Source organism: Vigna unguiculata, chromosome 7 (assembly GCF_004118075.2).
Source record: "Vigna unguiculata cultivar IT97K-499-35 chromosome 7, ASM411807v1, whole genome shotgun sequence".
NCBI lineage: Eukaryota > Viridiplantae > Streptophyta > Magnoliopsida > Fabales > Fabaceae > Vigna > Vigna unguiculata.
This window is the reverse complement of record NC_040285.1, coordinates 16,662,519-16,688,529: the sequence shown is the minus strand read 5'-3', so window position 1 is coordinate 16,688,529 and position 26,011 is coordinate 16,662,519. Positions and strand designations below refer to the sequence as shown.

The following is a 26,011-nucleotide window of genomic DNA, read 5'->3' as shown; positions in this document are numbered from 1 at the left end:
GCAGTCAAGATTTAAAATGATGTGTGGCCATCTTTTTCTCTTCCAAAAAAATGATTTAAAAACATGTTTCCATTGTACCCTCTTTGAGCCAAAAAATAATAATTTGTTTCCCAAAATACCCTTGAATAAGGATCATCAACATGTCAAGAATTGCAAGGCTATTAAAGGGGCTCAATAAAGTGAAAAAAGTATTTCAATGAAAAAGCCAAAAGTTGAAAATTCAAAGAAAGTCATAAAGTAATGGCGAAAAAAGAACTTGAGAAGGAAAAGTTAAGAATGATGAGAACTTTAAAAGTTCAAAGACCCTAGGTGATAGCCGAAGCGATAATCTTGCAAAACGATCTTTGTTACAAAATGTAAAAGCCACTAATATTTTATTTGGGCCTTTAATATCTATTTCTTTCAACACCTTTAAGCCCGAGCCACGTTACAAGCTAGTTAAAGTCCACACTGATTGAAAAATGTCTGTCAGATTTTGTTCATGGGAATAACTTAGAAACAAAAATTTGGTTGATGACACATATTGAAAAAAGGAAAGAGAGAAAAGGAAAAGGGCAAAAACTCAGTCACTTCTTAAATTTAGTCAAAAGTTTTAAAATGAGGCAATCCTTTTTCGGTACAAGTTTTGAAACACGTTGCTGACACAAGATTGCATCAGCTGTGTAACACCTATCCATGGGTTCAAACATACATGAGATGTATTGTGCATCAAGAAAGAGAATGTAAGGTATACGGTGCTCTCATTCCGCGCAAAGATTTGCCTAATTCCTCGTGATTCTGATATAGAGTGTGAGGTGATAATGTGAAAAACAAATTATGAGCATGCATTGAATTTGATGGCTGCAAAAGCAAATAATTATAAAGACATGTGTCTTCTTAAAAATGATAAAATTAGAAAAAAAAAGAGAGAGAAATAAAAAATGAAATGAAAAAATGAAATGAAAAATGAAGGAAAAATGATGATGAAAAATGAATGATTGAGGATGAAAGGAAAAGAAAAATGAAGAGACAAAGTTCTAGGTGATTCATGCATAACATGCATTCATATTTTGTAAATTAGGATATCATACTCTCAAATTACTTTTTATATATATTGAGACCCTCTACAAAGGTACTGGTCATCGATCTTTCATATTGAGGCCCTCTGCAAATGCAATGGTCATCAATCTTTCATATCAAGACCCTCTTCGATGGAATGGTCACTGATTTTCATATGTTTTCATATCGAGGCCCTCTACAAAGGTACTGGTCATCGATCTTTCAATCGAGGCCCTCTACAAAGGTACTAGTCATCGATCTTTCATATCAAGGCCCTCTGCAAATGCAATGGTCATCGATCTTTCATATCAAGACCCTCTTCGATGGAATGGTCATTGATTTTCATATGTTTTCATATCGAGGCCCACTACAAAGGTACTGGTCATCGATCTTTCATATCAAGACCCTCTTCGATGGAATGGTCATTGATTTTCATATGTTTTCATATCGAGACCCTCTACAAAGGTACTGGTCATCGATCTTTCATATCGAGGCCCTCTACAAATGCATTGGTCATCGATCTTTCATATCAAGACCCTCTTCGATGGAATGGTCATTGTTTTTCTTAAATGTTTTGCATTGATGTGTTTTCTTTCTAAAGCCCAGATGAAATTAGTGTTTCTGTCTTTTCTTATATTTTCCTTTGATGATATGAAAATGACTAATTTTTCGTATCATCTAGTAAGATCTAAGAAAAGAGGGGCAGCTGTCAACACCCAATTTCGTCCGGGCAAATAATGTTGTTTTTAAAAAATATATAAAAAATATAAAAAATATAAAAAATATAAAAAATAAAAAATAAAATATATATAAAATAAAATAACAATAATAAAAATAAAATAAAATAAAATAATATATATATATATATATATATATATTCAAAAATAAGTGTTATATAAAAAAAAGAAGATAAAAAATAATAAATTGTTAAAAAAAATAATAATAAATAAAAGTTAAATAATAAAAGATTTTTAATTTATGTTTTTAAACGTTAAGTAAGATAATCTTTTTGTTTATATATATATATATATATATATATATATATATATAATTAAAAAATATATTTTCATTTTTTATTAATTAATAAATTCAGAAATTAAAAATTAAAAATAAAAATTAAAAATAAAAATTGTGGATTGGAGGGAACAGTTTTTTTTTTCTTCTATCCTAACTTCTTCCAACTGCTGCCCACCCCATCTGCTAATGAAGTTAACACAAGAACCAGGGGGTTACCACACAGACACGTAAAAAAATTTTCATCATATAAATATGCTCGGCATTTTTTTTGGCACCATGGCTATGCAACTTTTTTATTGAAATCATTGAATTCGGAGTTGCAACAAAAGAGAACCAATTGGTAAACCAACAATTTTTGGAATCAAAAGCAGAATTGCAAAAGAGGTACGCATTTTCTATCTTCAAATCTTTTTTTGTGTTATATGATGATCTGAGTTGAGAGCATGGCGATTGATTATATACCAGTAAAAGAAGTCCCAATTGAAATGAATATCACATCACAAAAACTCTTCTCTGTCTTCTGTTTTCATACAATGGCAAAACAATTAACAATGAAATAAAAAGGATTTAGATTGCCGCTATAAAATAGGATTGTGGTAGTGAGCATTAAGGGAAACGTTGGAGGTAGTTTGAGTTGGTATTGGAATAACTTGGGGTTCAGTTCCGGAGAAATGAAGTCCTTGTGCGAGAGAAAAGACTGCCGAAATGGCTCTGTTCCGACGCTGACGGTGGCAGTGACGGCAAATTTACGGTAGTCTTGATGGCCCGAAGAAGACGCGAGTAGTGGAGACAGTGCAACGGTTTTTCGCGATCATGAGTGGTGTAGTGGCGAGCAACGCCGTGCCGACGTTGCCAAAAACTGAGAGTGGTCGCCGTCACCGTTGACGGCTTTGCCACGAGCATGATTGCGTTTTGAATGGTGGCCGCATTTGATGGTATGGTAGTGTAGGGATGGAGGCGAAAATCTATAGCTGCCGTTACTGTTGGTGGTGGCACAACGATTGCCGCCGGTGGTCTAGGTCGTGAGTTAGTGCGGCAGTGGTATTTCGTGGAAAGGAAGAAGATGAAGTAAGGGTTAGGTCATTTGTGCTGTGCGTTTTGTTAATTAAGGGTAGCAAATTTAACCTTTTTTTCATGCACCTCCATAATTTAATTCACGCACCCCCTCTTCTTTTATTAAAGTTAGCATATTTAAGTTTTTACTTCAGGCACCACTATAATTCATTCACGCACCACCTCTGTTTTAATTAAGGTTAGCATATTTAAGTTGTTTCTTCACGCACCTCCAGATTTCAGTTTATGCACCCTTGCTTTTAATATTGGATTTTGTTTATTTATTTGCTTCATGCATTCCCCAATGTAATAACCCCACACCCCTTTCATTAAGTTTTAGTTTACTTTTCGTACATGCGTTTTCACTAAGCACACACCCATTTCCTTTATTTTTCTTCTTAGATATAATGTGTTTACTTTACTTTATGCACCCCGCGCTTTACTTTATGCACCCCGCGCTTTACTTTATGCATCACATTTCCGCGTTTTTTAAGTAAATTTCATATTTCAATCACGTCATTTTCAAAAAAATAATAAAAATATTTTAAAATTGAAATAAAAATTTAAATCATTTTCAAAAATAAGAATAAATAAAAATTTAAAATTATTTTCTTTATTCTTTGTTTTGGTGTCTAATCGGCCGCTCGTGTCACACGACACTTTCTTTTAAAAGGTAAAAATAAAAATTATTTTAGTGTCTAATTGATCGTTCGCGTCACATGACACTTCTATTAAAAATATAAAAATTATTTTAGTGTCTAATCGGCCGCTCGCGTCGTACGACACTTTCTTTAAAAATGCAAAAATATTAAAAATGTTTTTGTTATCTAATTGACCGTTCGCGTCACATGACACTCTCTTTCTTATCAATAAATAAGTTATAAAGAGGTATTTGATGTCTAATCGACCGCTCGCGCCGCACGACATTTCCTTTCAAATATGTCAAAAGACAACTTTCAAAAGTTAAATCATTTAATCAAACAATTTTATAAAGAACTACGTAGCCCTGATTTCTTATTTTTAATGAGGATACGTAGGACCAAGGTTAATCCTTGTCGGGTCCTTTTCACTCAAAAATATATTTATGTTCTTACTTTTGGGAAAAATAAATATTTAAAATAAACACATCTCTTTTGCAAATTTAATTAAAGGTATCGCCTTTGGGCGGGCGCGGTAGGGTGCTAATACCTTCCCTACGCGTAACCGACTCCCGGACCCTAAATTTGGTTCTCCTGGACTTTATATGTTTTATGGTTTTCCATAGTTTTCCAGAATAAACTATGGTGGCGACTTCAAATCTCTATTTTCTAAATGAATTTATTTTAGTTCGTCATCCCGTCGCAATTTAGGTTGCGACAGTTCGAAACGCCTGTTATTTGATATGTCATAATGGGGGCGGGTCGCTCCTCCTTCTATGCCCCGGGTATAGTGCTTGAGATGACCGGCGTGTATCAACTCTTCTATCTTGTCACGCAAAGTTTCGCATTCCTCAGTTGTGTGCTCATTGTTGCGATGATATCGGCAATACTTGCTCATGTCTGCGTTTGGTGGGTTCTAGAACTTCCTGGGTGGTGGGATTAATGCTTCTTATAGGACTTCATCTAGGATGCGAGACTTAATGGCGTTCAAGGGGGCATAGTTGGAGAATCTAGCTTGTTTCCGTTCTCTCGGGTGGTTTGATTCGCTCGCCACTAGCTCCTTAGCGGCTTTCTTCGTTTCTGCTTGAATTGTATGGCCAGTGGGTTTGTATTCGCTCTCATCCTCGGTAGGAGGGACCTCCACCCTCGAGTGCGTCGAATAGGGTTTTCCAGCCGCCTTATCCACTTCTATCTTTCGCTTGAGGCAGGAGTTCTCTTCCCGTAACTCCTCCATTTCATCCGCGTTCCTCTTCTTGTACTCTGCGAATTCTTGTTGCATTCTGGCTTAGGCCCCTAAAATGCGTGATATATCTGATGAGGGGCCTGTGTCTCCAACCTCGGCTGTTGGGACCACGATTGGGACCTCTACTGCTCTACTTCTTGTGGATACCATCTTGTCTTTGGAGTCGTCGGGTTTTTCGAAGTACTTTTCGGCCCCATGGTAGGCGCTAATTGTTCTTACTGGGACCAAACTGTATTCCGCAAACCTGTTGGAGGACTCTTGTATTCGGTTGCAGGTGAGTCTTCTCTTGCTCGGGTGAACTTCGAGGACGACGCAAGGGGAGCTGCAAAAGACACTCTGATGCCTAAGTTAGCATTGGTGATGTTAGAATCTCAGGGAATATTTAATGCGTAATCAATACATAAAATAGTGAGCTATTTATACCCTTTTTACCTGTGGGTCCTACCTGTCATAGGTTTTTGGGCTTGAATTCCCTTTTTCTAATTACCTTTGGGTCCAGAGCTAAGGAGTAAATTGCCAATTGGTCCTTCAAATGTTATCAATAATTGCCAGGGGGCGTGACGAGTGCTCGGTAGTCGGTATGCGGTCATGTGGATCTCAGCTCGCCGCGTCCTTCTTGTCTACTTGGCTCTCGAGTGGTTGTGATCAGGTGTGGTCTACTTCATTGGGGCTCTAGGGAGTAGTCGGCCTAAGGGAAACGCTAAGGGTCGCGTTCTTTGTGAGGATTATTACTAGTCACATGTCGTATGGGAAAGCATATTGGAGTGGGCGGCTCTTAAAGGGTGTTTGATGTCTGAGTGTCATATAGGCTAACCCTCGGCCTGGAGTGGTCGACCCTAAGGGTGTTGGTGGCTGTGTGCCATATAGGCTAACCCTTGGCCTGGAGTGGTCGGCCCTAAGGGGGCATTGGTAGTTGTGTGCCATATTGATGTGATCCCAACAAGGCTTATAGCTTGGGTCAACGCCTAGACCCAAATCATGCTCAAGGCCCAATACATGGCCCACATGCACCTTTAACTCCAAGCCCACCAAGAGGCCCAATAACAAGGAGCATGCTAAAAAAGATCCAATTGAGCTTCATTCAAGATGGCCCAAACCCACATGGGCTTCTCACACTCTTCACATGGGCCAAAGAAGATGTGAAGATTTGAAGAGGTGTCTCAAAGAGCAATAGAATAGCAATAATATTGGCCCATTGTTTAGGCTTTGCTTTCCAGAATAATAAGTCAAACAATGAGTAGTTGAATTGATAAAATTGGGCTTGACTAAGCCCAATAGGAGATTTGGCCATGAGCTATCAAAAGAGCCAAGGTGGACTAAGTGGAAGTCAATACTTCTTCCTACACCTCATGGATCCAAAGCATCCAAGGGTTAGGAATGCTTCCTCCTTTACCAAGGTATCATCCAATGGCCAAGATCAAGCCTCCTTCTCCAAGCTTGATCTAAGGGCCAAGATCAAGGTCCACTCCATCCAAAGGCTCTCCTTTCTCATGTGTAAATGGCTTCATATAAAAGCCAAAATTTTACTCATTTGTAGACACTCTTGAATGTTTTGTGCAATAGACACTTTGAGTTGAGAACACTCCTCACTATTGTCACTTGAGAGTCATCTTTTAGAGAGCTTACTCTCTTTACCTCTAGCCCTTTCCTAGGCTAGAACCACCTCTAAATCATTCATCCTTTCACCTATCCATTGCAAGCAAGAGCCTACAAACTTGCCTTCCACTCTTCCATGCTTCCTCCATCATTTCCGCTGCACTTGGTGCTTCATGTCTTCACCAAGCTCCATCACATATAGGCTAACCCTCGGCCTGAAGTGGTCGACCTTTAGGGTTGCCGAGGACCGTATACTCGTGGTGTGGTTAGGACAATACTATTTATTTTTTATTTTTATTCTTTAAACATCCGTTATTTTAATAGTTATTTTTTTATATTTAGTTATTTTTTAAATAAAAATAATTATCTACATCTATATTTTTATATTATTATATAAAAAAATTCTTTATTTTAATGTGGATAGTTTTTGCAATTTTATTCTTAAGTATCCGTTTTAAGTAATTTTTATTTAATTTAATGATTTATTTTTATTTTACTATTTTTTTAAATCTAAAATTATTTTTATAATAAAAAATTAAGTACAAAATAAATTTATTTTTATAATTATAATAATACAAATTTAATTATTCTTTATTATTAAAAAAACTATAACACACGCATTTGTTTCATGAATAAATTAAAAAAAAAAATATATAACATTAAAATTTATTCATAAGGTATATTGGTAAAATGCCTGATTATGTTAGAAGTAGATTGAAAAAAAAGAGTAGAAGTTAAATTATCTATTTTGTATATCTAATTATAAATTATAAACATATTACTCATCTACCTATCAATAAAACCTATTAAATCTCAATGCATAGTTTACGAGAATTTCAACATTTTATTGTGAAGCTGGTTTCAAAACAAGATTAGGAGAAAGAATAAGATCCACCTGCCATCTTCTGAACCTGAAAATAAGGGGAAAAAAATGAACAGTTGTTGTCTACAGTATTTTTGGTAGCAACTGTGTGTTTGCATTGCCACCTCAATTGTCTTAGTCTTACTGATAACAAAAATGTAATTAATCACATTACAGTGTTTACAGTCACAGTGTGGTAAACCACCTCGCATGGTATATAAACCTCTCATTCACCAATTTCTTCTACCTTCCTTCTTCTCCGCTTCACACCAAGTTTTTGTTTGAAGACACAGAGGTTCCAGAATCTTCTACTTCATCTCCTCCTAATCCTCTTCCATTCGTTTTCAGATCTGAATTTTCCTCATGTATTTTCTTATCGTTTTCCTTTATTTAATTTTGGATTTTATGTATTATGTTTTTTTCGCTAGCAAACGGATTGGGAGAACTTGCAAAACGGTTTTAGGAATTTGTGATCTGGTGAGGCATGAATGCTAGAAGGTTAGTGTGAACTAAATTCATGTTTTCTCTGGTTAATATGTTCCGGAAAAAGTGTCGGTCGTTACTCGATTCAGTTACGCGGGGAAATTGTTGTTAGATCCGTTGATACGACGTCGTAGGAGGCTTTGGATTTTCTATCTCGCGCTGGTTTGAATCGATCGATGGGTTTGATTTATTGGTGAATCGTTGATGCGTTTTAGTGTGGGTTGTTTCGTTGATCTCAAAATACACCGTTTTATGATTCCTTCACCTTCCAATTGGAATAAGAGTTCCTTTGATCCTGCGATGACTGAATTATCTCTGGCGTTTAGATTCCTGTAACAAATATGAGGGGAGATGTTTTATAAATTGAGGTTGAATTGTATTCATTAAATGATTAAACAATGCTTTCCTAGTTTCGCATCTTGGCATATACTTCCTTAAACGAGTTACCAATCCCATGCAGTGTTTTATTCGTGTTAGATGAACAACTTTTTGTTTTTATTGTCTATGTAAGTCATTATATGTATTGGAGCCTTCGTGTGGACATTTTTGTTCGAGTCGTATTGAATGTAAGAGAAAAGTTAAATTGGAGTAACATATCTGTTACCATGGATACTGGAAATGACGATATGGTTGATGCTCACAGCGAATCGAGTTTTATGCATGTTTTCATGTGTATTCAAATAAGCTATGATGAATTTGTGGTGGAATAATGGATATGCGTGTGTAACATAATAGAGAATGACATTCTGCTGTTATATTTGTTTAGTAAATATCGAGTGACCATTTACTTCCGAGGATAAGAGGTGATAAAAGATTTTGTCCCTCATTATTTTGTAGAAAATTTTTTCTGCTGCAATTTAATCAGTAGTTAGGGTTATTTGGTCTCTGTTTACAATTTTTGTTTTTTTAAGAAATGCTTAAGTGTATGATGTGTCTTCCCCCCTGATATAAGCAATGCAGAGACAGCCTTTCTTTCGAATTTCCTTATGATTTAATTCATTTTATATATCTAGAATCCTTGATGCTTTATGCGCTTATGGAAACATCAAATAAGTGAAACTATCTTGCTTGTGTATTATTTGACCATCTGGCTCATATCACAGCATTGTATACTATTATTTTTTTCTGTTTCAGAGATGGCCGTAATAACAGAGTTGCACTTTTTGATGGTATTGAGGAGGGTGGCATCAGAGCATCGTCTCTTTACTCAACTTCCTCCCATGAAATTGATGAACATGATAATGAACAAGCATTGGAGGGATTGCAAGATAGAGTCAATCTTCTGAAAAGAGTAAGTTTACTATTGCTTCTAATGTCATGTTATCTTTTCTGTTCAGAACTGAAAGGTAAATTATACTGCACGAATTAATCTGCTGGATCGGAATTGAATTCTTGGAATATATATAATGCATTAAAGCTCGGAGCTGTTCCTTCGTTCCTTGCTTTAAATAATTTCAATTTTCAAGTTTTTGTTATCTTCCATTCTTTCATCGAATCATTGTTTGACCCATATTTTCATTACTTCTTATTCTATTACGGTGTAACTGATGCCGTTCCATTAGTGGAGTATTATAATATCTATTTGGTTCTTGTCTTCTTGAAACCCTTTATAATAGTGTTTAAAGACCTTGGATGCATGTAAATGTATATCCTGTAAATTTATTAACAATGGGCAATTTTGTGATAGTTTTAACGAGCATAGTTTCTACAGTTGTCAGGTGACATAAATGAGGAAGTGGATAGTCATAACCGGATGTTGGATCGTATGGTGCGTACGAGCAATTACTGAAAATGTTTGCATTTTCTCTGATATATCATGTTATCTGCTGGTAACCTGTTGGCATTTTATATAGGGAAACGATATGGATTCTTCGAGAGGGGTCCTCTCGGGCACTATGGATAAATTCAAAATGGTATGTGAACTGTCTTGTTTACATTTTTCTCTATACATTTGTTGTCTTTTCCATTCCTTCTGATTCGGGATAGTGTCAATAGATGTGGTAGGGATATAGTGTTTTCTTCCTGTATCAGGATCAAGTATTTATTTTTGTGTCTTTTTTTATGATATTGTGTCATCTTTCAGGTATTTGAAACAAAATCCAGCCGAAGAATGTTTTCTCTTGTAGCATCCTTTGTTGTGCTTTTTCTTATAATATATTATCTTACTAGGTAATTGATCTTTCCCTCAGTTGTCAGCTATATGTTAGATCGGAAAGGAAGCTATTTGCTCTATTTCTCTAATTAGCTATACTGCGTGTAACATGTTCCTTTGTGTTTGTATAAAGATTTTGACGTTTCATTTTATCCAACTGGTAATGTCAATATCTAGTTTGTATACCAAAAAATATAGTTTGTTGACGAAAGAAGATCCAGAAAAGTTCTTGGTCTAACAGGGAACTTGGCATTTATTTGGTTATGGTATAGTCTCCTCCTAATTGACGTGTGGACGACTCTGAATGAACTAAAACTCGGTTGAATAAGTTGAACGAACTGACCCTATTGATAACGTTCATATTTATTTAGTTTTTATATTTATACTGTTTTATGTTGAATTAGTTTCATCACTTTTTGGCTTTGATTAATTTATTCTAGTGGTTGAATCTGAACTGGAAGTCTAGCAGTTCAAGATCACCGTTTACGTTAAGGTTTGTTTTTTGCTCATGTATTGTCAGTTGTATATTGTGCGAAAGTCACTTTTGTTGTAGCTGTTTTAAATTTTAAGCGTCTTGATCAGTTTTAAATGTTTTCAATTATATTACTTTACGAATTTTTTCAACTTTTTTTCTATGGCAGAAAGGGTAATCTTTCGAAAGCCTAAACTCCCAGTCATCTTCAAACCGTCCACGGTACTTGACCAAAATAGTGAAGATTATCCAAACATTGCAAGAAAAATGGATTAATGGTATTGCTGATTGATGTGAAACTATGTACGCTCCCTATAAAAAACTACAATTAAGCCAACCTTATTAAGGCAACATTATATGACCATCTAGTCTTTTATGTTTGACACAGTCCTGAAGGTAAAAGATATATGTGACCAAAATATCAAAGTTATTATTTGATAATGTATTAGAATTTGTGAAATTCTACTTATAAATCAACTTCTTGTATCACCAAACACACTTGGAGATGCAATTTGAACAAGGTCAAAATTCTAACTGGTTGTGAGTTCGAGATACAAAACTTAATGGAAAATACTATATGGAGCGTGAGAGAATAGAGGGGCTTTGATTTTGGAATTTACCCAAGATTTTGTATCCAGGGTGTCGTGTCCTTAGAATGGAGTTGCCCCTGTATACAAAACAATATTTCTTTACTTTAACAAAAATAGTACATATTAAATAATAGGGTAAATAAATATTGATATATTTTATGTTTAGTATAATAGAAATATTACAGGTTTAGTATAATCATTTTAGTTTTGTTGGTTTTATTAGAACACTATTAATGATTAATCTGTTTGGTCTTCAATAATCATTTCGCGTGTTTATTAAAATAAAAAATCAAATTAATATGCACATTAACTTTGAAAAAAACCACTAAGTATTTTAAATTTACCAACTAAAATGCAAATAGAAAAAGGCTTACTTTATGTTGTCTCCGCCTAATAACGAGAATCACATAAAATGCCCGTTGGCTCCAAATCAATTGTAAATTGTGCCGAAAAATACCACAATTCATATTTTAATAATCTTAACATGGAAATTATGAGATGTACTTGTTTCAATAGTAGGAAACTTATGAGATCTATTTCCCTTAGACTATCCTTAGTTATTTATTTTGCCATATAGCATTGTAAATATCACTTTTTCATAATTGCTATGCATGCCGCATTCCTTTGGTACTAATATAATTTCAAACATCTAGACAAAATATTTCCACACACGCTTCTTCTACATCTACAAGAAAAATGCATATTGTGCATAACTAAACTTGGGAACTAAAATTCAATAAAAAAAAATCTTATCTTATTGATGAGTGCGTAGTTGTGACTTCATTTAATCTTTAATTTTGAATCTTGAATTTTTGTCTTTAAAAGATTAATTTAAATAAGATTTGTGATAATTAGGTTTATTGAGTTTGTGAAATAAAAATACTTTAAAAAGTGATTTTGGATTACATAAATTATTTATGGATATTTTAATGTTTGTTGATGCAACTGAAACTAAGTTAAACTTGTTCAAGGTGTAAAAATAAATTGATAAAAATTACAAAAGACCTTCAAAATAAGGTCAAAACGAACAAACTTTGGAAAAATTTGTCCTACACCCCTTACATTACTTAAACACTCCTCTTTTACAATGAGGGCACACAAAACCTATTTTTGCACCACCGTAATTTATCTATTTTCACCCCTTTTATCACTCACAAAATCTGTCCAACCAGAAAGAAACACGTGTCATGATCTTCCACACACCAATTTGTCCAAGCACGTGCTGACACGTCATCATCTTCAACCTTCATCTTCTTCAAGTCATCAGCCACAAAAAATAACCATAATTTTGCGAGAAAAAGGGTGATGAAGGCATGACCACCACACCTAATACCATGAATGATTATTTTGATTCTATTAAGGCTTAATTACAGATTGGGTAATGTGTTCTTGGTTTATTTTGTTCATGTTTAATGAGTTAGGTTGGCTGCCATAGATGAATAGATGTATACATTGCTTAATTGCATATTGAAATACGTTTTTAATCCTCGCTTAGTGGGTTTGAATGAGTGGATTGGGTGATTCCAGAACCCTAATTACGTGACATGTGATGAGTGAAATTGCATTCAAATTCAAGGAAGTCAATACTGTTTTTAATCTGCTTTATTAACATTTGCAAATTTGTTTAATTTATTATCATAATTCTGGAATCTGCCAACCCTCTCTTTGTGTTGAATTCCATCTGGAAATCTCTTTGAATGAAAGGTTTGGTCACCAAGAGACGACCTTGGTTGAGCTGCTGAGTATTACATTTACATGTTTTATTTGATCGGGTATGACCTCAATCAAAATCCCTCAAATAAAACTCCATAAAATTTTTACCAAATATAGCCCCTCTATGGCTCTATGCCTTATCAACGCCACTTACAATATTATATGCTCCCATGTAAGGAATTACACGATCATCGCCAAACACAAACAGATAGGGTGAGCTAACATATAAACACACACACACACACACACACACACACACACACACACACACACATATATATATATATATATATATATATAATCACAAATCAATGTACACACACACATACACTCATCAAAGAACACTATCCTCTGATTCCATAAACCATGGCCACCACCATGTTCATCCACGTTCTACATCTTTGAAATGATAACCTTAAGATATTCTTTGCTGCCACCACTTATAAGCTACAACTTGTAGAACACATAAGGTAAAAAATCATTCTACAGACCACACTTCGCAACGCTTGGTGGAGTTTCCAATACGAACCACAGTTCGTACTCTCGACATAAGATTAGCACGTCACTAGCCACAACCTGTGATTGCTCAATCGATTGGAGACCCTCCGTATGAGTCACAACTCGCACACTCACACTAGTAAGACATACCATTCCAAGCCACAACTCAAGGAATGCCATGTATTTACCCTCCATCTCGAGCCACAACTCAAGGGATGCCATTCCAAGCCACAACTCAAGGAATGCTCCAGCAATGTCCATCCTTAAGGTATCACCCAAAGACTTGTAGACTACACACATCCAAAGCACACAAGCCACAAGTCGTGTAAAACTCTAAATCTTCTTTTGCACATGAAACCACTTTTCCAAGCACACCATACAAATACTTGACCGTGGACCCAGGATATACATGCTTCCATGAACCTTCCCACTCGTTGTCTTGCCTCTACGAACCTCCCCGCTCGTAGTCCAACTCTACGGACCTCCCCGCTCGTAGTCAAACACAAGTGATCGAACAACTACGAACCTCCACGCTCGCAGTAACCATCAAGTGTGAGCACAAAAAATATGAACCTCCTTGCTCGTATCTTCACACGAGAGCATCATAAAATGAACCTCCCCACTCATATTATCACGTGTTCACCACCAGCCATGAATGTACCCGCTCATGACATAGTCAAGCATCTCCTAGTCCAAGCCCAACATCACAAACACGCAAAACACAAGCCAATAGAACACACTGCTCTCTACGCTATCGCTTGGCGTTGCCTAAGCACCAAAACGCGATATTCCAGCACAGACCGCCTGACAAAACTTTCTCGTCGCCAGGTGCTAGATAGATTCTAGAGCCACTGTTTAAATGCTATCGCTTGACGGTTCACTCCTCACCGCCAAGCGCCACTCACTCCAAGGACATCCCTGGTACTTCTATCGCCTGACGGCCTTCCCCGCGCCGCCAGGCGCTATACCAGTTACGTGCCAGCTACTGATTTAGCACCCCAAAAACAATTTTAGCACCCCATACCTAAGTCCAATTTATTATTTTATAGGTCTATATTTAGCAATTTAACTTAAGATTACACTCCAATATATTATATAGTTCAATAATATAAATTCGCAGTATGCACAACCATCTACTCTCATGCCAACACTTAAGTGAAACCAAAATCATCATGTTCTCATAGTTGCCCAAAACCCATCATGATCATGCAACACTCGGTCATAGTGACATCATCAGTAGTGGCCTTTTTATCACACTTATAACATCATACATTCGAGCTAACATATATAGATTTATATATTTAACATGGCTTAACAAGTACTGCCAAAAACATACTTATGAATCACGCATCTATATATATATATATATATATATATATATATATATATATATATATATATATATATATATATATATATATATATATATATATATATATATATATATATATATATATATATATATATATATTCACATTCACAAATCAAGGTCATACCAACAGTTAAGCACACTTAAGCATCTATTACTAATCATACTCTTAGGGAATTCAAACAACAATCATGAATAACATATATCTCTATCTAGAGAGCTCCAATTCAAATCTCCACCATTCAAAGTAACGAACTACCTATTATGAACCCTCTGTAAAAAATTCAGCTAAATTGAACGATTAACGAACTAGGAAACGCGGTTTTACAAAAATTGTGCAAACTAGAAAAGTCGTAGTCGCCCAACGACTAGATCTAGCCGTCCAGCGAAACAAGACCAGAGACTTGGTGCCCATAGGTAGGAAACCACCGCCGACGTTCCCTGCTGCGCGAAAAATCTGAAAAACATCGTTTTTCATGAAAAGATAGTTATTACACACCTCCAAAGCATTCAAATACGTGATCTACTCATGCAATTTATAAAGCACACATGCAAAGAGATTACATAAGTTCCCAAAACACCAAAACATGTCATAGAAATCAACCACAATTGCAGAACTGGGAAAGTCCAATTCGTGTCGCCTGGCAGTTTCTACCCTACTTCTAGGCGGTTCATCACCAATCTAGAAAAACAACACATGATTCATGCATCGCCTGGCGGGCCTTCAATGCCAGCAGGCGGTTTCTGAAAAAATTCCAGAAATGTGAAAACCAAGTAAATTTTGATCAAGCACAGGCATCACAGTTACGTATTATGCTACGAAAAAAAATCACAAAATAAGTATGCACACAAAGGAGCTCCCCTAACCTGGTGTTTCTTGCTCCAATTGAAAATCTTAGAGTTGCTTTTTGATCCACGAAGGTTTCCACTCTTTTCTCCACTCCCAAACGCGCACCAGCTCTTAAATTCACACACTAATGGCATCCACAACACTCGAACTTAAGTCTCCACATAATAGCCAAGTACTCTCAACTACTTGAGCTTGCATTATTCCTTATTTTCTCTTTCCACATTAATTAACTTAGGAATTCCTGTCCTCGCATTTAATAAATAAATATCTATTTATTTAGTTAATTTTCTTGGATCTTACAAAAATAATATAATGGGAGTATAATAGCGTTTGTAAATGCCATATTTTGCACATACAAATGTGGCAATTATAAAATTGTCATATTATAAAGCAAATTATGGCGGTTTTTCATAACCACCATATTAAAACCGCAATATTTACCTCAAAATTTTTGTAGTGTTTGATTAGATTTGGCTAATCCTTTTAAGAAGTTATTTTGAAAAGAAAAAACATTCAAGGGTGCTGCCAATCTATGGCCGTGGGTTTTCATGCGTTGTGGTATGACGCGTGCAATGTTGTATGCGAGTGCATGATGTAGTTATCTTGTTTTCATGGGCCTATTATAAAATATGCTTTGATGCTTGGAAGGGACCCATGGGATGCATATAACTGGTACACTTTTAATTGTGGTGCAATGCATGCATTAATTGCATATCCATATATTTTCATGTGTTAAAGCATTTTGGTAGCCTTGCATGGGTTTTTCTTCCTCCTCAGGACCTTTATTTTGGAAAGAAAAGTCATGTAGATGTTATCTCCCTTTGGGTTACGAGGTAGTGTATCCTAACGATGCACGGTTGTAGGTGTTGTTTCAACGTTGACGGCGCAATGCGAGGTTAACGACAATTATAGGTGTGGCAGTAGCATGAAAATGGAGGCTAGGGTTTCATGTGTGAGATGGAGGAAGATGATGACGTGGCAGTGTATGGTTGGCCAGTTTAGTAAGTGGAGGATCATGACACGTGTCATCATATGGTTTGATAGATTTGGAAGGTAAGGATTGCCATATGGCAGCATCTGAGTGTATCTAGTTTATGAGTGGAAAGAGGGTTGAAAATAGACAAAGGAAGGGGTGTAGAAGTAGGTTTTTAGTGGTCCACTTATAGGAGGAGTATGTAAAATAAAAATTGGGGGTGCAGAAGTGATTTTTTCAGAACTTGCTAATTTCAGCCTTATTTAAAGGTGATTTGTAACTTCAATCAATTTATTTTCCCACCTTGAATGAGCTTAATCTTAACTTCAGTTGCATCAATAAACGTTAAAATATCCAAAAATAATTTATGCAGCTAAAACTCACTTTTTAAGACATATTTATGACACAAGCTCAAACGGCCTAATTATCAGAATTATCAATTAAATCACTCTTTAATTAAACTTGAATTAAACATTAAATGAGGGCAAAAATACACACTCATCACGCTTCCAGACCGCCTGGCGGGGGACGCGTATCACCAAGCGCCAAGCACCTTTGCACACACTGAATTTGCATCTATCGCCTGGCGGAACTAACTCTGTCGCCAGACGCCACGTTTCCCAGGCTTCTCTGATTTCCTTGTTGTCGCCCGACGGTGAGGTATGAACCGCCAGGCACTATACTAGTACAACGAGGTTTCTGGTTTAAAATGACTCAGTGCTTTCCCCCCTTTCTAACCTTTTTCCCTTCACCTTAGCTTGCTAACTTGAGTACTACAATCATGCATTACAACCCATAATTCTTATTCATCTCACCACAGATTAGTTATGAATTATGATCTACTCCAACATGCCATAGGATGATGAATTGATACAATCCAAACATATTACACCCATTTAAACTTGAATTACTAAGTATCCATTTCTTAGTCATTAGTATCTTGTCATATACTAGGTTCTCTGCCCATATCTTTCAAGTCCACTTCAAACTTGATCAATATCTTGGAATAACTAATTCTTCATTAGGTTGTGCAACAATAAATTTCCATATATGTTTCACTACCCTTCTATATTTCCTTTGCATGCGTTTGTCTCCAAACCCAATCAAATCCTAAGAAAATCCAAAATCTTATCCCATGCATTAATTAATATTATCATTGCCTACTCGAAAGTATCACCAAATTCATTATTCTTGTTCTATTTTGGTCTGACATAGAACCCAACTTCCTTCGACACCTCACAGTCTCGTGTTGCCAGGCGATCCAATCCACTCCACTTCCCGCCTTCATTGTCTAGCACGTGAACATAATAACAATGGTGCAAATACTCCATTCTAAATACTACTCACGACAATTCCAATTCAACCAACAATCACTTTACTTCATTCACCAAAATCCCAAATCTGCCAATCCTATTATTCATATATAACCAATATCACTTAAATCCCCTCGTACACACTTTAATTTCGTGATTAACTCTCTCCTTTCCATCACTCTATGGTTAAACACCCTTTTCCACCAATCAGAATTTTCCCAGAACCCAGAAAACACAAAAATCGAGCCAACATGACTCACGTTGCCTAGTGGGTATTCATCACCGTCAGGCAGTTCAAACAAAAACCCAGGAACTGGGTGAATCAGTCATGCGTCGCTTAGCGGTCGGGAGCTTACCGCCAGGTGGTTCCTCTTCAGGAACCCAGAATTAAGCCAAAACGTATGTGTCGCCTGACGGTTATGAATAGCCCGCAAGGCGGTTTCTAGAAAATTTACAAAAACACGAAATTTAACAAAACAGAAGGGGTTCATGTATAATCATCATATACTTACCATGCAATTCGTGCTTAAACGTAAAGATTAACGCATAAAGATCCCCTAACTTGGTTTTCTTTGCTTAATCTTGGATTTCTTTTGGAGTTCCTCCTTGATCACTATGTCGCCTAACACTTCTTCTCAATTCAGTTCCTTGCTTCACTCAATCCTCACAGTACACTCTCCAATTTCGTACTCCTCTCACTATGCAGCAATGGTAAGCACATAAACCTTTCTTCTCACCCAAAATTTACCTTTTAATGGTCTTAATGATAGATTAATGCACTAAAACGAAAATTGCCATTAACTAGAGTTTAATTACCATTCAAGTTTCATTTAGTGGCTATTTCCCAGCCTCCCTTGGCTGCCCATTGTCAGCTAGGGTTTCTCTACCCTTTCACCTTCATGCCAAAACTAATTTTAGCAAAAACAAAAAGAGAAAGTTAATTTATATCTACCAAAGTTCAAACCCATAACCATGCCAATGTCAAATCCATGCACAACCATTCAACTAATTCATGTTTTGTCATAATTTTTAAAACTCTAAGTGTATATTATCATGCATCATGACCAAACATATTATTAAAATAATAATAAATCAATTAACATATAAATGACATACTAAGGACTTGAACCCAAGTCCTCTCAACACAACCAAGTACTCTCAACCACTTAAGTAAGTACTTTTCCACGTCATGCCTATCATAATTAAATGCTATAAAGGCTCCCACTACCCGCATTTATTAATTAATTAATTATTCAATTAATTAATTTTCACGGGTGATAGGTGAGGATAAGGGTAATCTTCGAAGACCCATCCATATGAGCCACGATCTCGTACACTCACATTGGACTTCCAAAACCACCGAGCTACAACCTCAAGTGGTCACGTGTTACCCCTAGAACAAGCTACAGCTCATAAAGGGCCCCTAGCAAGTCATCGCCTCAAAACCTCCATCCAAAGCTATGTAAAATCCTCCATACAATCCACTATGCACTTGGAATCGCCTGACGTATTACCCGTGTTGCCTGGCGAAACCTGGTTCCAAAGCACCAGGCGCCACGCACCTCTAGAGTTCTCTGCTTGACCGTTTACGCTTGGCAGAACCATCTCCACTACTAGGTGCCACCTAATTTTAGTGACCACTGCCACTATTTTGGGTCCCTATTGCTTGGCGGCTCGTCTCGCGTCACCAGGCGCCATACGAGTAGTGTCAATGCTACTGGTTTTTCGCATTTTGGGCAGGTTCTAAAGTACCCCAAGCACTCAAAACACAATTCATAATTTCAATTATACCTATCCAGTCATAATAATATGACTGAATCATAATTTAACATCTTCATTTACCAAATGTCTCACAGTTAAGATCATGCCTTTACTCAATTATTGATGAAATTCACTATCAACTTATTATTTTACCAATTAAAACATGCCACACTAAATTTCAACCAACTTCACAATTTGCACACATTGACAATCTCCAACCAGGCACAATACAACATCACTATCAAGGTAAAACCTTACATTTATACGCATTTAGGTTAAAATACTTTTTTGGTCCCAATTTCAACCAACATCACAATTTGCACACATTTGTCAAATAAGTCTTAATTTTGGTTTTGTGTTCAAGTAGGTCCCAATTTTTGTCAATTTTGTTCAATTAGGTCCTTTTTTTCTAATAGTCTTAAAATCATCAATGGCCATGAATAGTGACTGACAGGTGTTTTAACCTACGCATTTAATCCCAAACATCACATTATCATGCATATGTTTAATTATCTTACATTCATATGTTTCCTTCCCACACCCTCTGCCTAATTAACCAATATTATAAACAAAATTTCCAAATAACCCGCCAAGAAGCCCAACGCGAAGCAGAATCAGAGTGCCACTTTACACCTGATGTGTCGCCTGGCGGCAGTTCATGTACCGCCAAGCGGTGCATACAAATTCTAGGTTCTTCCTAGATTTTCCTACACTAGTACGAGGCCTAACCCCTAATTCTCCATTCAGACATGCATTTTGGTAGTCCTTTAGTGTTCAATCAAACTTATAAAGTTCACTCATTCTATTAAAATTATTTCCATGAAATAAAACACCAATAATAAATAGAGATCATATTTCTTCATCCTTAATCCTAACATGAACCCTACTTCCCAATTATAACCATGTTCATACAATTTTCATCAAGTAATGCAATCTCAAACATTCAATCACATCGGCAACCATACAATTTTATATAAAGATTCCATCCAAGCATCACCAACATCACAAAGTCCACTAAAAATGCAAAAAACCCAGAAAATACGCACAATACTCTTGTATCGTAGAAGACCCGCCAGGCAATTTCTATAAAATTCCAAAAATACAAAGAAATTTAGTACGAAAAAAAACGATAGAATAGGCACCTCAATCATAAATCATGGCACACAATTGTACAAATAAAATTAAAGAATAAGTGGAACTCCCCTAACCTGGATTCCTCATTCCAAACGTGCTTCTAAAATTTCTCCTTGATCCAAATTGCCCTTCCTTTGAACCTCGAACCTTGAGACCTCCTCCCAACCCTCTAACACTCCCCTAACTCCACTCTTTAGGGTTCTAGGGTTTTGAACTCCCTATTTGTGTTTCTTGGCAAGTCATACTTATCTATGATTTTATCATCTGAATTTATGCTCAAGCATACATGCAAAACAGTAGAACAATCAAAATAACAAACAATTGGCATTCACAGGACTCGAACCCAAGTCCTCTTAACCTGACCAAGTACTCTCAACCACTTGAGCTAGTACTATTCATTCTCTTCCCCCCGCATTACTTAACTTAGGGGTTCTCGTCCTAACATTAATTAAATAAACATTTATTTATATCTTTAATTTTCTCGGGTATTACACGTGAGGCAGTGGAGAGGGGAAAGATGTTTCACCCTTAGTTTTGGCTTGTTGCTTATAGTGCTCGGTGTAAGATTCACCGAAGTTGTTACTCGTAAGTCCTAGAGGAGCAGGGGAGACAAGTTCGTGCTGAAATGGTAGAACGACTAGAACCATCTGGTTCTAGGAAACCAGCTCATGTGGTAGGGAACAGGTGGCCGGAAAACCATAGAGTGTGGTAGAGATTATCATACTTGTGCACATGCTTGGTTTGATTTGATTTTAATATTAATTGGTTGACTTGTTACGTTAAATCTGTTTATATAATATTGTTTGCGGTTAGGCCACCCCTGTTTGTTTATTTGTTGTATGTGCGATGATTATATGACTCGTCTGTCATACGGGAGCAAGTGGTAGTACAAGTGTTTCTGACACTGAGTAGATTGACGAGAAGATGAGATGAATTTAGGGTTTTTCTTTCGTTAAGTTTTTTTTGAACAAATGTCAAAGACAATATAACTTTAAGTACTATGGTTATTTGAAAATCTCGAATAATTATTATTTTGAATTATGCGTTTAAAAATAGTATTAAAGTTTTAATTTTTGTTTGTTTTCTATGAAGACTATGTTTTATAAATATCCGTGACATCCTAAATTGGGGTGTTACACCTAGCACTCAGACTTTGTCGAATCAGATGATGCCACCTCATCACCTTCAACCTAGGTCCAAACAACAACGTTGGGATAGATCCAATGTCCCTGCACATGAAACCAGATTGGGAATCGTTGCATCCTTACACACTTGCAGCAGTACGATCCTCCTTCATTCTCCATCCTCTCCAAACCAAAACCCATGCCAACACCTTCGAGCTATCATCTTCTCTATAAGAGCAACCAACTTTGTCATCGTTCACGTTAGAATCACCACAATGCCACGAGATTCAGATCGTGATTCGTTCCATAGCGAAACCCATGCAAACACGAGCTTTGTTCATGCAACTGCATAGGAACACTGAATGTTGGACCATTGTGACAATAACCACGCACTCGCGTGAAGCAAATGGAAAACTCCATGAGCCACCACAAGGAAAAAAACCTTACGCAACACCATCATCGTATCTTCACGCATAACACCATGGAAGAGGAAGGAAAGTCTCACTTGGGAGAGAGAGAAAGTTGCCACGTAATGTAACATCTCGGCCGAACATTACTAATTTAAATAATTAGAATAGGGAAAAGTATGAAATCACATTTCTAATAATTCCTTTTCTCAAAACACGGGAAAATTTACAACATTTATTATACTACAATAAATCAAAATCCACAAACTACGATTGTCGATTACAAACTCTGAATTTGGTAAGATAAATGATCACAAAACGTTTAAAATCCATAAAACAAGAAAAAGTCATAAAGATTTTTCCCCCAAGCTAGCCCCTCTCTGAATCTATGCTTCACCGACACTACTTGCAACATCATCTGCTCCCGTGTAACACATTACACGATCATCGCCAAACACAAGCAAATAGGGTGAGCTCAACACAATAAAACTGCATTACACAATATAATAAATAAGCATACAATATTCCAATAGTTTTAATACTCTTAAGTCTCATCACATAGTATATTATTCTCTCATAACCAACCAGTTTTCTTTCCTATGCACCAACGCCTCTTGGGAAGAACAAGCAACAACCCTTACTTGTTCACCAAAACCTGATAAGAGCATTACTTTCCTTAGGACTTACAAGCAACCACCCTTACCTGCTCACTAAAACTCGGCAAGAGCACAACCCTTACTTGTTCACCAAAACCCAGTAAGAGCATTGCTTTCCCTAAGACTCACAAGCCATAATCCTTAATCTTCGACTTCCAAATCTTCCTCTGAACGCCTCTTGATTCTACACCCTTTGATGATTACATTGATCGATCCTTGCTGTCACGAGTGTGTACTCGCCCCTCCCACTATAAGCCACTACCTAATAGTCCACACGCGGGAATAAATTTGCCACGACCATGATCCGTGATGCTAAGTGGAGTTCCCCAATACAAACTGCAGTCCGTATTTGTCCTAAAACTACCAAACTCGTCGGATAACACCGAGTAGGGCAATCTTCTGGAACCCATCCGTACGAGCCACGATCTCGCACACTCCACTAGACTTCCAAAACCACGACGTTATAACCTCGAGTGGCCACGTGTTACCCCAATACAAGTTGCACTCGTAACTAGGCCCCTAGCAAAGCATCGCATCAAGACCTCCATCCAAAGCTATGTAGAATCCCTCGCGTAATCCATCACTACATCCAAAACCACCTAGCACAACATCCATGCCGCTAGCTTAACTCGCGTTCTAGACCACCTGGCACAACACTTGGCGCTGTCGGGCTCCAACCCACTGGATTTTGGTCCAAGCCTTGTTCTACAACACACCACCTAGCGGGACCACTTCCGTCGCCAAACGCCAACTCTCAGATTTTACCCAGAAACTCTATCAAACAGTGCATAATCAAATGGAAGACATGCGATTTCAATCAACCAAAACACAGTACAATGTACATGTATCTAAAACATCAAAAACAACTCCTCTTACCTGGATTCCTTGCTAAATTCGAATCGGTATGCTTATCCCTTCACAAAAACCTTCCTAGCCTTTGTTTCCAATCCAACTTTCGTGATTTCAGCCTCACCACTTCTCTCAATCAGCCCCAAAACTCTGGAAAACCCTTGCTTATGATGAGTACGAATTCACAGTGCTATCTTTCTCCTCTTATGACCTTCTCTCTCACAATCACTCTCACTTAATTACTCTTTTAGTGCCTTACACGAATTTTAATAAAACATTACACTAAGGCTAGTCCAATGTTTAATTATCCTTTGTTTTCCAGCCCTTAGGTTACCTCTCCATTGGCTGCTAGGTTTCTAACCCTTTCACATTCATGCCAAAGGAAAAATTGGCAAAAAGAAATTATTTAGTTCTCAACAAGGTTTGAACCCACACCCATGCACATACCAAACCAAAGCCAAACCATTCAACCAATCCAAATTTCATGATAACTCCTACAATTCTAGGAATTTATCATTACAACCACGCATTCAATATATAAATACACAAAAACGCACAATTTAAATAACATCCAAGTGGCACACATAGGACTCGAATCCAAGTTCTCACACACAATAAAGTACTCTCAACCATTTGAGCTAGTACTTTTCCACATCATAGTTCCTCACATTAATTGCTTTAAATGTTTCTATTACCCGCCATAATTAAATAATTATTTAAATAGCTATTTAATTTTCTCAGGTCTTACAACAAGCATACCCAACCAATTATGAATCATCCAAGGGCAACCAAATAACCAAACCACGTACTGTCTCGTCCAGCTCCTCGCTCAGGCTGAAGGGTCTCGCTTAGGTGAGACAGTCTCGCTCATGCGAGCCCCCTCCGCCCATGCGAGAGCTCGAAAAAGGAAACAAGAACCAACGTGGGATCTCGCTTAGGTGAGACCCTTCTCGCTTAAAATAATGAGCAGGTCGCCTGGGCGACCTTTCACGAAAATGGTTTGGGCGAGCCTCCGCCAGACTCACCTGGGCGAGATTACCAGTTCTCGCCCTGTTCTCACCTGCAGCAGATGCATCTTTCAACCCAGCAAAACACACAAAGCATTCCACGCATCAAAATCAACGATTTATCCATACAAACATTTCGCAAGCTCAAGAACGGCAGAAAATCCTCAACTTAAACTCAAACCCTAACTTCCCGTACCTGGATTAGCTAAGGCTTTGACACTCGAACAGTGAGGAACAATAGCTCACGGGACAGCTTCGCGAGCTGAAAAACAGTGGAACAGGTTCCGAAAACGAGCTCATTAGGAAGCTCTAATTGAGAACATACGGAAGAACAAAAAAAGAACATAGAGCCTGAGTTAGGAGGGACTTACGCGAAACAGAAGAATGAGGCTGAGCTTGCTAAGCTATGACGACTCCAAACCCTAGCAGAGGATGACGGCAGCTGCTCTAAGAGATGTGAGGGATCTGTTTTACGAAGAGCGGTTACAAGTTAGGGTTTTGGGGTACCTTAGGTCAGAAATTGAATTGGGCCAACCCCATTTAGGCCCAAAAGATTGGACAACCTCTAAATTAAAATGGGCATAAAATAATTGGGCCTTACATCCACATTTCATAATACAAATTCTACCCTTTACAATATAATTATTTATTACTTTTTTTAAAATTAACGATTATTTTTACCTATTTTCTGTAAAATTGTTTATCTTTTATTCTTTTTCTTTATTCATTAACAATTAATTTCTCTATTCATTTCACTTTACTTTTAATAAATATAAATTTATTTTATATATTAACTTAAGAACATTACACTATTATCACCTACTAACATACTACCATTCATATTTAAAAGATGCGTACATACAAGCGTGATAACGCTTGTTTGTACGCTAGTAATAATAATAATAATAATAATAAGAATAATAATAATAAAAAGAAAAATAATAAAAATATAAATAATATAAATAATAATGATTATAGTAATAATAATAATAATAATAATATTAAAATAATGAAACTATAAAAAATAATAATAATAATAAAATGAGATGAAAAATAATAATAAAATAGTAATACTAATAAGATAAAACAATAATAATAAAATAATTGAATAATAATAAAACAATAATAATGATAATAAAATCATCATTAAAATAAAAATAATAAAAATAATAATAAAATATAGTAAAATAAAATTATAATTATAATAATAAAA

At 36.6% G+C, this 26,011-nt stretch overlaps 1 protein-coding gene across 3 annotated transcripts; it reads left to right on the top strand.

Annotated features, from left to right (window-relative positions):
* Positions 1–7,458: 7,458 nt before the first annotated feature.
* LOC114189500 (bet1-like SNARE 1-1) lies at positions 7,459–10,990 on the top strand. 3 transcript variants are annotated; one of them, XM_028078076.1, is made up of 8 exons: positions 7,460–7,742; positions 7,876–7,945; positions 9,065–9,221; positions 9,642–9,698; positions 9,784–9,843; positions 10,014–10,099; positions 10,523–10,575; positions 10,724–10,990. In XM_028078076.1, exons 2-7 carry the CDS (start codon positions 7,932–7,934, stop codon positions 10,527–10,529), a joined length of 381 nt encoding a protein of 126 aa, XP_027933877.1. In that variant the 5' UTR covers positions 7,460–7,742; positions 7,876–7,931; the 3' UTR covers positions 10,530–10,575; positions 10,724–10,990. The 3 variants fall into 3 exon arrangements, with proteins under 3 accessions (XP_027933878.1, XP_027933877.1, XP_027933876.1); XM_028078077.1 differs by lacking the exon at positions 10,014–10,099 and having other exon boundaries at positions 7,459–7,742; XM_028078075.1 differs by lacking the exon at positions 10,523–10,575.
* The last annotated feature ends 15,021 nt before the right edge of the window (positions 10,991–26,011 follow it).